The 13306-nt window shown below is 34.6% G+C and overlaps 1 protein-coding gene across 2 annotated transcripts in view; it reads left to right on the plus strand.

Moving 5' to 3' along the window:
- Window positions 1-13306, plus strand: part of RTKN2 (rhotekin 2) — a 75270-nt gene that overhangs the window by 40771 nt on the left and 21193 nt on the right. For both annotated transcript variants that reach the window (XM_054436007.2, XM_054436008.2), the window contains 3 exons: window positions 4214-4308; window positions 9458-9564; window positions 10538-10669. In XM_054436007.2, coding sequence (XP_054291982.1) covers window positions 4214-4308; window positions 9458-9564; window positions 10538-10669 — 334 coding nt within the window. The remainder of the gene's footprint in view (window positions 1-4213; window positions 4309-9457; window positions 9565-10537; window positions 10670-13306) is intronic.

A 13306-nucleotide genomic window follows, 5' to 3' on the forward strand; every position in this document is an offset into this window, starting at 1 on the left:
GCCCCCTACTTACCTTTTGGACATCTCAAATCACTCTGCCTCCCTCACTGTACTCCAGTCACAATGACCTCCTTGTTTGTCAAACACACCTAGCATGTACTCACCTTAGCCTTTATATGTATTGTCCTCTGCCTGAAATACTCTTCCTTCTGTTCTTCTTGTGGCTCCTTTCTTCCTTTCAGGTCTTCACTCAAGTGTTACTTTTGCAGATAGGCCTTCTTCTCCTTTGGCCGTCTGAAATAGCACTCTCCCCTGACCTTAATCCCTTCACCATGCTTTACTTAGCTTCATGGGCCTGATACAATTATATATTTTTCTATCTATTTTTCTTCCTGTATAAGAGAGGAAAAATAGATAAATATATAAATGTATGTTTACATATTTATACGTTCTCCTCCCCCATTTCATTGATTGTTGTAGTTTTAACACCTGGAACAGTGCCTGGCAAATGCAGGCACCCCACTTATTGTCAATAATCTTTTCTTGAAAATAACATATTCTGCCCTAAAGTGCTCACAGTGAGTCTACTTCCCATTATTTTAAGTGGGAAAAGTTATAATGTGTTGTCAATTTAAAACCTCCGTCTAGTTATTTTTTTTTTGAGACAGAGTCTCGTTCTGTCACTCAGGCTGGAGTGCAGTGGCACGATCTTGGCTCACTTCAGCCTCCGCCTCCCGGGTTCAAGTGATTCTCCTGCCTCACCCTCCCAAAGTTCTGGGATTATAGGCGTGAACCACCACGCCCGGCCTACTTTGATTCTTTCTCCACAGTTTTCTTTAATACTTCAACTTTTTTGGGATTTATTATGTGAACAATAGGGAAAAATAAGAGCTTATTGTGAAAGACACTGTAGAAACTTGTTCAGAATAAGTTAATAATAGCAGAGAATGGCCACTTGCCCCTCTCTTAGTTCTAGCAGCAGTAAAGATTTGTTGATACATAGTGAACTTTTGAAAAGCCTAAGTGTGAGTCTGACATTATACCAATTCAGAATGTAACTCGAAAATGTACTCATGCATTGTTTTGTTTAAAATGCTATGTTGAAATTTGGAGACAGAAACATAAATTTTCCTATATAAACATTGACCGGAAACACTGGGTATAGAGAGTTATCTTTGATCTGTAATGATATAGTAAAAGCCAAGGGGCATTCTCCAAGGGAGTAGTATTCTATGAAGTATGCTATTATTTATTGAAGTGCATGCATACTTTGCATACTTACTAAGTGTATGCATATATATTTTTGTAATACAGAGGCTTTATTAAAGATTTAGTAAGAAACAAAGGAGGTTTATGAAACATAACACCTAGCACAATTAATATAAATTCCCATCAGACATCACTGTCTTCTATATCTCTCTTTGTCTCTCTCTCTTTTAATATACTTGTTGATGTTTTGAGATTTTACTGATTTGGAAAATAAATAAAATCATGAAAAAAATTAGGATTACTAGCATAGAAAATACAGTTGTTGCCGGGCGCAGTGGCTCACACCTGTAATCCCAGCACTTTGGGAGGCCAAGGTGGGCGGATCGCGAGGTCAGGAGATCGAGACCATTCCTGGCTAACACAGTGAAACCCCGTCTCTACTAAAAATACGAAAAATAAGCTGGGCATGGTGGCGGGCGCCTGTAGTCCCAGCTACTCGGGAGGCTGAAGGAGGAGAATAGCGTGAACCCAGGAGGCGGAGCTTGCAGTGAGCCTAGATTGTGCCACTGCACTCCAGCCTGGGTGACAGAGTGAGACTCCGTCTCAAAAGAAAAAAAAAAGAAGAAAATACAGTTGTTACTGAATATAAATTTACTTTTTATCACCACGAAGTGCCAGGATATGAAATTCATCACGAGAAATTCTAGGTATTTTGGTAAAAGTGCTATTTTAACATAAGTACAACAAAGGGAACTATAATGAAAAAAATGGAATGAGTGTAATGAAGTCCTCCATGTTCTCACACTATAGATAAAACCCTCAAATCTCTGATGTAGATAACCAGAAGAAGGAGATTCATTCTGTGAAAAATAAAAAAAGTTGGATGCTAAAGTAGTAAGGATAGATTTGAATCAGTAATGTGCTATTACAATAAGAAGAGTCACACATGAATTGCACTCAACTTTGATTAGTGTAGAGACGACTGGGCATTTTAAAGGAAAATGAGGAAACTGGGAGAGGTTGAGTCAGGCTCAGAGTTAGTTAAGTGAAAAGTTCCAGATAGTGGGAAGGGGGGATTGGTCCATGTGGAACCCACCTGGGTGTTCTAGCTGGTATTTATCAAAATTAGTCTCCTACCCTCTCACAGAGACTGAAAGACAAAGGCCCTGTTTTCAGCTCTTGATTGGAACAAACAATAAATTCTTTTGTCAGCCTTGAGTTTTCTCAGGCAGGCACTTTAAGAAGACATCTTAGGGATGCAGGTTAGAGCTGCTAGAAACAATGCTAGTGTTTGTTCAGGTCCTTAGAGGCCAAGGTTGAGGCCTAGTTGAGTAAAGGACTCAGAGGATCGTGGCTAGAGTTTGGTCAAAAAGATAGCCTTTGTCCCTGGGAAATTAATATAAATCAGACCCTATCATTCCACTTTTTATCAACTTTCCTATTACACTTAGAATTAAATCCACTCCTCTTCCAGGGCTCACAGACCCTCCAGGTGATCTCATTACTCTCTGTATTTCCAGCCTTGCAATGCACCATGCTTGCTGCTTGCTTGCTGTGCACCAGCCACACTGGTTTTCCTTCAGCCCTCCCTTTGCACATACTCACTCTGCTTGGAATGTTTTCCTGCATTCTTTGCTTGGCTAGATTCTTTTATCACTGGATAACTGTTACCTCCTCAGAAAGTCCTTCCCCAGTTCACCTACCTACCATAGGTCCTCAGTTTTCTCATCTCTTTTGTTTCTTTCATAGAAAAAGTTGCATTCCAGCTTGCAAATGCTGGTATTTGGTTTATTCCTCTGCCTACTCTTTTTTTCATTCTGCCTGCATCAGAATGTAATGCTGAATCTTGTTTACCATTAAATGCCCATCACCTAGCACTGGACTTGGCACATTTTAAGTGTTCAGTAAATATTTATTAAATGAACGGGGACCCTTCAGAGAGACATTTGTGTGAATTAAAACAAATAATTTGCAGATTTTTATTGACAAAGTATAGAGATAAACTTGCTAAGTTAATAACTTGCATCGTTGAAAAATGTCATCTATTATATCTAAATTTTTTTCTTTTTTGTAGTAAAGCATTCTTGAATATACATTCAGAGGCATTAAGTACATTCATATTGTACAAGCATCACCACCCTCCATCTCCAGAAGTTTTTCATCTTCTCAAGCTGAAATTCTGTACCTGTTGAACACTAATTCCTCCTTCTATCCTCCTGGCAGCCACCATTCTAGATTCCATCTCTATGAATTTCACTACTCTAGGTACCTCTTATAAGTGAAATCATGTAGGGTTTGTCCTTTTGTGACTGGCTTATTTCACTTAGCATAATGTCTTCAAGATTCATCCATGTCGTAGTATGTCAGAATTTTCTTCTTTTTTAAGGCTGAATAATATTCCATTATGTATATGTATGTGTATATACACACACACAAACACACACCCCACATTTTGTTGATTCCTTCATCCCTGGATAGACACTTGGGTTTCTTCTACCTTTAGGCTATTGTCAATAATGCTGCTGTGAATTTAGGTGTACAAATATCTGAGTCTCTGCTCTCAGTTCTTTTGGGTATATATCAGAGTAGAATTGCTGGATCAGTAATTTTATTTCTTATTTTTTGAGGAACCACCAAAATGTTTTCCACGGAGGTTGTATCATTTTACATTCCGACCAGCAATGTACAAAGGTTCTAGTTTCTCCACATACCAGCTAACGTGTTACTGTTTTTTTTGTTTGTTTTACTAATCTTAATGAGTATGAAGTGATATCTTATTGTGGTTTTGATTTGCATTTCCCCAATGACTGATGATACTGAGCATCTTTTTATGTTTTGTTGACCATTTGTCAACAAAAGAGAAATAGACATTTCTCTTTTTGGAGAAATGTAATGCGTCAGAATGTAATGCTGGATCTTGTCCTCTCTTTGGAGAAATGTCTATTCACGTCCTTTGCTTATCTTTAAATCAGGTTGTTTATTATTTGTTTTTGAACATACAAATATTTTGTGTAGTAATAGAAATACAAAAATACTTAAAACATGTCTTCTTTCTTACTATTAGTGGTGTAAAGTATAATTTGCTAGCTCACACTACCCTAACCTTGGAAAGTGCTGAGGATAGTTTCAAGACCCATACTCTGTCTATTAATGGAAATGGTAAGTACAGTATATATTTTACTTATTACATATATTCTGTCTATATTTCTAATTATAGTGTGTTCCCCTCAAGTGGATATCGGCTTAAATAATGGAGACATGAGTGATTCTGTTGGTTCTTTCAAATATATCTGTCCCTCTTCCCCAAAGGAGAAAAGTTTATTTTCCTTTCTCTACACTGAGATTTGCTTGCAAGGCTTAGTGGGAAAAGAAAGGTTTCAGGTATGCTCAATCCTTGTTTTTGACTTGGAATTTATGACTTCACCACTCTTCTAGCTGGAAATTAAAGACCTGACTTATTTTTAAATTTGAAATCAAGGAAGCCAGCCTTTCTGTTGGTAGGAAGCAGAGAATGTAAGAAAGAGAAAGTAGGGTTAAATTATCTTAACCTTTTTCTCTTTGGATGGCGGTGGTAGTTATAGTTTACCTTTTTTTCTTTGGATGGCAGTGGTAGTTATAGTTTATCCAAAATAAAGATATAGGAAACTGAAGAAGGGGTTTAGGTCATTAGGAAGATTTGTAAAACTTAGCATGAGCACTTGCTACTCTCCCAGGTTATTTTACTCATGATGAAAAAATATGGAGCAGTGCTGGTAAGGCAGTTTGGAAGTATGATTTGGGTTATTTACTTCTGTTCATTTTCTCCAAGCAAAATAAATAAAAATATGTGGTAAAGTCCTAATTATACTTACTGTTGTAAGGATTGTGGCTCTGTACTGATAAGATTGATAATGTTATACCAGTATTTTTTTGTTTCACAATGAGAGATTATGTTAAAAATAGGGAAAAGTTCATGAAATGTAAATATGTAGTTTAAAAAATAATTATGAGGCTAGGTGTGGTGGCTCATGCCTGTAATCCCAGTTCTTTGGGAGGACGAGATGGGAGGATCACTTGAGCCCAGTAGTTTGAGACCTGCCTGGGTAACATAGTGAGACCCTATCTCTACAAAAATAAAAAAAAAAATTAGCCGGCCACGGTCGTGCATGCATGTAATCACAGCTACTCAGGATACTGAGGTAGGAGGATCGCCTGACCCCAGAAGTTCAAGGCTGCAGTGAGGTATGATTGTACCACTGTTCGCCAGCCTGGGCTACAGAGTGAGACCCTGTCTCAAGAAATAGAACATGTCAAGAAATAGAACATTACTACCACTCCTTTCCCTCGGTTACCCTAGGTGTACATATGTCTCCATTTTTATGGTATATACTTCCTTGCTTTTCTTTATGGTTTTATTAATACCATCTTTGTGTGCTTCCCTAAATAATATAATTTTGCCTGATTTGAACTTTTGAACTTTGATATGGAATCATGTTGTCTTAGTAATTTGCTTTTTGTTCATCATTCAGTATGTATGCTTTTCATTACTTATAGTATCTTACTGTATGATAGTATGTATCTCTTAGACTGATTTAATTATTCTTAATAGTTACAGGGTTCTTCAGCTTTTCTATTTCTTGGGTCAGTTTCAATAAGTTCAATAAGTTTTTATAGATATCTACCCATTTGATCTAAACTTTGAGATTTATAGGCATTAAATTTTCTATAATATCCTTATATCTATTGAATTTCTGCAGCCTCTGTAGCTTTGTTCCCTCTTTTCCATTCTGATATTTGCTTTCTATACCATCTCTGTTTTTTAATTCTCATTCTTGTAATAGATTAGTCAGTTTTACTCACCAGTGTGTTCCATATTTGCTAATTATTTGTTAGGAGTAATGATTGTAGTCTATATACTTTATATTACTACAAGAGGTATGATAAAATCTCCTTCTGTGATTGTGGATTTTTCGACCCATAGTTATATTTATTTTTACTGTATATAATTTGAACCTTTGTTATTTGATGCATGTAAGTGTTTAAATTGTGTGTTTTCTTCTTTTACCTCAAACTGTACTTTTTATGTTACAAACATGCCTCTTCAAACAGCATTATATTGGATTTTAATTTTTCTCTAATTTGACAATCTTTTTTTACCGAAGCTTTTAGTCCTTTTGTATTTAATATCAAATAACTGTATATTTGGGTTTAAATCTATGATAACCTGTGTTTTCTATTTGTCTCACCTATTCCATGGTTATTTTTTCTTGCCTTTTAAGGCAATTTTTCCTTGTTTGAATTAAAGTTATGCATCCTTTTTCTCATTTTTTTAGAATTTACCACTAAAAATTTCATTATTCATACTTACTAAAAACTAAACTTAAAAGATAGTTTTGTGCTTTTCTCAGACAATACAAGGACTTTAGAACAGTTAAACTCTTTTCCCTAACCTATGTGCTATTGTTATATATTGTAATTCTTTTTTTTTTTTTTAGTACTTATTTAGATTTAATACTTATTTAGATTTACCTACATGTTTCTATGCACTACTTGTATCTTATGCCTTGCATCTGGGATACTTTTCCCTCTGCTTGAATTATAAGCCTTAGAATTTCTTTTAGTGAGTTATGCTGATATCAGAATTCTTGTTCTTTTTGTTTATCTGAAGATGGCTTTCTTTTGCCTCATTAATGAAGATATTTCTTAATTCTGCAGTTTTAATTTTTTCTTGTTAAATATTGAACATATAATTCCAACATTTTTGGCTTTTATTATTTTATTATAAATGTTGTAAATCATTTGCCAGTGTGTCACCACTATGAGTGTAATCTTTTTATTTCTTTTTGCCTTTGGTTTTCTAAAATTTTAGTATGGTATGGTTAGGTGTAGAGTTTATTTATGCTGCTTGGGGTTTCTTGAGCTTCTTTACATTGTTGATATGTTTCATCAGTTTGGACAAAATCTCACATATCTATTTGAAACTGCCTCTGCTGTTGTGTAGCTTTTGTCCTTTTTGCATGCCTGTTAAACCTATGTTAGTCTTTTTCATTGTATCCTTCGTGTTTCTTACTCTTTATGTTGTACTTTTCAACTAACTTACAGATATTTAGAACATAAACTATTCATAAATCTGAGATTGCCTATATAAAGAAGTTTGCTTTCAAACTTCTAAATTTACAAATCACAAAGTTGATCTCATGTATTACTGAAATACATGCTTTTACAGAATTTTTATTTCATTTGCTGCCTGTTTTAGGAAAGATAACTTTTGTTTATTTGTGTTTGCATTTTGGAATTGTATGTATTATGCTTGTGCATTTATTTTTCCCAGATTAAGCCCCTTATTTCTAAAATATAGCAACTTTAAAAATATATTAATGAAAAAGAAATTGAATAGTCTCAGAACATTGTTGTGTGCTATTCTATAGTAGAATCTTGGGTAGGTAAGTTTAAAACTTTTTGGTTTTACTACAAACCTTCGCTGCCTTGCATATATATATTACTATTTTTACAAAAAAATTCTGGGGTAATTAAAACTTTTAGGTAAATAATAGTTACGGCCAGTAGCTAGCCATTTTGTAGGCACTACCAACAGGGCACAGCGAAAACTTTAAAAATCATTTTTATGTGGTCCAGTGTGAACTAAGGGCCATATGTTGGGTTTTTATTTATACTCTGATGCCTAGAATAAATTATTTAATGCTTTCCTCCACATAGATAGGTAGTACACAGGTAGGTATCTTCATTAAAGGACTATCTTAATGTTTTTTAAGTAACTTTTTTAAACAATGTCAAACTTACAGAAAAGTTGCCAGTTGAATGTAAAGATTTTTTTTTTAATTAGAGATGGGTATCGGTATATTACCTAGTCTGGCCTCCAACTCCTGGGTGCAAGCACTCCTCCCACCTTGGCCTCCGGAGTAGCTGGGACTACAGGCACACACCACCACACTCAGCTTAAATGTCAAGATCTTTTTTTTTCTCAAAAAAAATATGAGAGCAAGTTGCTTACATGATAGTCTGTACCCCAAAACGTATTAATACATATTTCCTACTATCAGGACATTGAGCTACATCATCATCACTCTTGAAGTCAAGAAATGAATACTAATACATTACCGCCATATAATCCTCAGAGTCCATTCAAGATGTTGCCCGTTGTCACAATAATGTTCTTTATGGCAGAGGGATACAGTGCAGAATCATACATTTCGTTTAATTATCATGCTTTTTAATTTTCCTTCAATCTGGGCTACTTCTTCATTCATTGGGCTCTAATGTTCGATGTCAGACTTCTCTTCCCAGGCATACCTCTTTTACCCTGCTTGCTCAAGACAGAGTCCCAAATTAGGCTGCGCCCCAGTGTCATCATCCTCTCAGCCCCTTCAGGTGCTGATACCTCCAGCAGGCAGCCCCTGCTACTCACCATTCTCATTCTGCCTGTCTCCATCATCCATTTCTAGCACACCACAGCTCCTTCTCCAGTCCTGGCACAGATGTTCATGTTGGGGGCTCTATCTAATGACTTATGACTGAATTATTCAGCAAGAGAAGGGGAGGAGGAAGGGCCAAAAATGTTGATTAAGTTATCTTAAGTTCTCTGAAGTAATGTTTTTTGGTTTTGTTTTTGTTTTGTTTTGCTTTGTTTTTGAGATGGAGTCTTGCTCTGTTGCCCAGGCTGAAGTGCAGTGGTGCAGTCTGAGTTCACTGCAACCTCCGCCTCCTGGGCTCAAGCGATTCTTCTGCCTCGGCCTCCCAAGCAGCTGGGACTACAAGCATGCACCACCATGCCCAGCTAATTTTTGTATTTTTAGTAGAGACAGGGTTTCCCCATATTGGCCAGGCTGATCTCAAACTCCTGACTTCAAGTGATCCGCCTGCCTCGGCCTTGCAAAGGGAAATAATATTTTATTCAGAGGATCACTTTTCTAATTATTATAATGAAAATCAGAGCAAAAAGTAGAATTTGACAAACGTAAATTACTTTATTAGAATGTTTTTATATTAAATGAGATCACTTATATTCTCTGAACAACTTTCATTGAATAATTAAAATCAAACAAGAGACTAAACAGTTCATTTTTATTCAGGTGATAGCATGCTATAAACTATCAGTTTAATATTATCCTGTCCTTTCTATTCTCATATTTGATTTTCTCACTAAATATGGCACTGATATTTGGGTAGGATGAATCTTTACATGAAACTAATTCTAAAATATGTTCTGTACAAAGCAAAACAAAATTGTAAAAAGAGAAAAATCAAAATATATGATGACCGTAAATAAACATATTTATAACTTGATTTTTTTTCTTTCTCCTTTAAATAGAGGAGTCTTCATTTTGGCTTCCCCTGTATGGCAACATGTGCTGCCGACTAGTTGCCCAGCCAGCTTGTATGGCTGAGGATGCATTTGCAGGATTTCTTAATCAGCAGGTTAGAGGACTTTAAATATCCTACAACAATTGTAGCTCTACTTTAAATCTTAATATACTGGCAGTTGTTTCACCTTCTGATATTGAGAAGTATTTTTTAAGTCTTTTTTTAAATGTCAGTTTTCTAAATGTTATCTATATATAAACAGTTATCTATATATATACAGTTATGATATAAACTGTAGGGGGTGCGGGGTGAAAAGAATGACAAGGCAGGGAGGGACCTGCTGCAATGTTGATGGCTAAGGCGCTACCTCTCCATGCTCCTCTGCTTCATTAATAGCCGCAACAGGATAATCAGCAACAGAGGTCTCCTTGTGGAAACTGATGAGGGCTGCTCAACACCTTTCACATAAAGGTCTTTCTGGCAGACAGCGTTTGGCACGGTTTAGGACTCTGAGCTTCCAAAGCTGCCTGCCTCTGTGCCACCTACTGCTGATTTATTTATAACCATAGTTATTTATATTCAGTAAATAATTAATTGTGAACTTCAATGAATCAATAGCTTTTTCTAAAAGATTCCATTAGAAGGAAAGAAAATTTGCATTCTTAAAGGGTAGTTGCCATTTTCCGATGCTCTGAGAACAGTAAGGGAAAATAATATTTTGAACATATAGAATTGTTTTTATAATTTTCCTGAGTCATTTGATGAATTGCTATAGCATTGTAAGCACTAATTTTTAATCAACTAGCTTTTCTAAAACACCATTGATCTATGGTTTTATGTGTGTAAAAGTTAGGTGGTAATCGTTGCCTCCATTTCACTTAATGCCTTTAAGAATTCCAAACTTTTCTGATATTAACATACTCTTGGATTTGGGGCAATTAACCTTTTGTGTATCAAATTAATGGATAATTCCATCACATTTAAAAAATTCTAAATAATTTAACCTTGATAAGTATTTTGATGAATTTAGAGTTAAAGTGATAATAACTTAAAATTGATAGTGTCTTGTTTTTGGTTTTTTTTTTAGCAATTGATAGAAGGTCTGATTAGTTGGAGAAGGCTGTATTGTGTTTTGCGAGGAGGTAAACTCTATTGTTTTTACAGTCCAGAGGAAATTGAAGCTAAAGTGGAACCAGCTTTGGTAGTACCCATTAACAAGGTAAAGGAAATGCTATTTTGAGAAAAAAAAGATATATCTTAGGAAGTTTGTTTTTGTCTGTGCAGTTTACTTGTTGTTGTCTTATAAATAAAAGAGAAGCATTGGTAAAAACAGGTTACTTCATAAATATGATTTAATCTGTTTCTGTTTTTCTATTAGAGCTTATCTGTTATAAGAAAATGTATATTTCCTAAGAAAACATAGTAATGGACATCTATACCAGTAAATAGGTTTTAAAGCAGAGAATGTAACTCCACATTAACAGTATATTTAAATTTTTTCTGAATTTACTTGAGATTAAACATAAATTGTTAGCTCATGTTATAGTGATGCTGTTTCTAGTTAGTATTCAAATGAAGCCATAAAAAGACATTCTTGACTATACTTTCTGATTTCTTATGGGATTGATGGGCAATTGTCCAATCTTCTGTCAGAACAGAGAAGCCTGCCAGTCCATTTAGAATAGTTGAGTGCTTATACTGCATTTAAAAAGTAGTACCACACCACCTAGAGAATTTGTCAAGTATATATATACTGGTTTGATACAAAGGAGACTATTGAAATCTAGCTACAATTTTTTCATCTAGAATCCTATAGGAAAACTTCAATATAAGGCAGACTTAGTTTCTTCTACTTCACGGTCTTAAATTTAGCTTTGTCTATTGTTCAAGTCTAGTGTTGATTAGAGGATTTTTCTTTCCTCATTTTTTAGAGCATTCCTACTCTAGAATAATTGCATTTCTAGACCAAAATATCATGGTTTTTGCCTGTGGGCTGCCCCTAGTTGTTTCTAGTTGTTCTACTTTGCTTGTTTTTGGTGTAGTTGAAGTGTGTGATAAAACATGAGCTATCACATTTGTTCTCCTTGTCTTTGAAATTATCCTTTAAAGAAGAATGTAAAGTTGTATGTCCTTCTATATAATAGTTGTATTCCTGAAAACCCGTGGGTACCAGTCTACTAATCTATAAAGACTTGAGTTTAGTTTCATGATCTTTTCCAATAATAACATTTTTGTCTATTTCTATTCCGCTTTTAGAAATCACACTGCTTTTTACTTACAGAAAGTCTTTTAGTGAGACCTTTTATTATATAAATTCACCTAATTTAACTGTTTTGTTTAAACTGTTTTGTTTTGACAAATCAAGGACATAATACATCAGTATTATAATGAATCTATTTTGGCTTAGAAAATTAGGTTTTTGAAATATGTAATTTTATTAATGAAAAATTGACATGCTTTTTTCATTACTTGCCAACTTTTTATTTTGTTTGGTTTATGCAGTGTTGTATTTCCTGCCGCTTTTTCACACTTTAGTCTTTTGAAAATTTCAGATGGAAAAATTGAAACAGAATAATGAACACCTGTATACCATTCATCTAGACTCTTCAGCTGTTGTTAACATTTTGCCACATTTGCTTTCTCTCTAGTTAAAATTTTTTTCTGAACCATTTTAAAATCAGTTGCAAACAACATAACATTTCTTCTCTGAATATGTTAGCATATTTCTCCTAAAGCCAAGGACACTTTTTTGTAACCATAATACTACTGTCAAAAAAGTTTATTGTTGATACAATATTATCTAATATACAGAAGAAATTGCTCTAATTGTCCCCAAAATATCCTTTCTAATTTTTATTTAGTGTTTGATCCAGGACCTCATCAAAGATCATGTACTGCATCTGGTCAGCATTTCCTTTGATTCCTTTCATCTATATTGTGCCCTTCACCTCCTGCCTTTATTTATTTATGCCTTTCATTACATTGACATTTTTTGAAAGTCCAGGCCAGTTTTCTTCTTAGAATTTCTCCAAATCTGTGTGTAACTAATTATTTCACTAGATTCAGCTTAAATAATTTTGGTAAAAGTTCTGTGTATATGATTATGTCTACTTTGGCGTTTACTAAATAGCTGAGGAGTAAAAATGAAATCCTACTAATTTTTTTCTTATATTTTATACCATAGAATATTCAGTCATAAAATAAATTAAAATGTAATCTAAACAAATGATATTTTTAAAGTCATTAGTTTTATTTGAAGACAGTCTTGAAGGAATTTAACTCGCCTTATCTCAGCCCTTTAAGGTAGGCAAAGCAGGTATGGCAGCCCTGTTTTACAGGTACATTATTTCTTTTACAAGTGAAGAAATAGTCTTAGCGATCAGATAGAACTTTCCAAACTAGTAAGGAAAATTATGTGGCTCACCCTTTTCCTAATGAGTAGGAAAAAATAGATAAAAATTCATGGACTGTTTTTGCTATTTCCTCATAGGCGTACTGCTAGACTAGATTTGGAAGGCAAAATTAGACTTTTTCCTCTCTTCATATCACTGTAAATCAATTTTGAAAGTTAAAAAGTAGCTATAAAATGAGGTTCTGAGCATGAAACCATAGTATACTTATAGGCGATGGCTTAGGCATGTGTGTGGAAACTTTACGATTTAAATTTAAGAGAACATTTATAATAAAACTGTGTTATTGTAGTCAGTGTGTCTGTATTATCAGTCTGATGACAAGGATCTAATTCCAGAAAAGTGGTGACAATGTTTATATGGCCTGACTGAATTGACCTATTTTAATTGATTTACTTTTCCTTGTGGTAATAAAGGCTGATGGCCAGGTGACTAATGAGATTTTG

Source organism: Pongo pygmaeus, chromosome 8, assembly GCF_028885625.2.
Source record: "Pongo pygmaeus isolate AG05252 chromosome 8, NHGRI_mPonPyg2-v2.0_pri, whole genome shotgun sequence".
In the NCBI taxonomy this organism is placed as follows: Eukaryota; Metazoa; Chordata; class Mammalia; order Primates; family Hominidae; genus Pongo; species Pongo pygmaeus.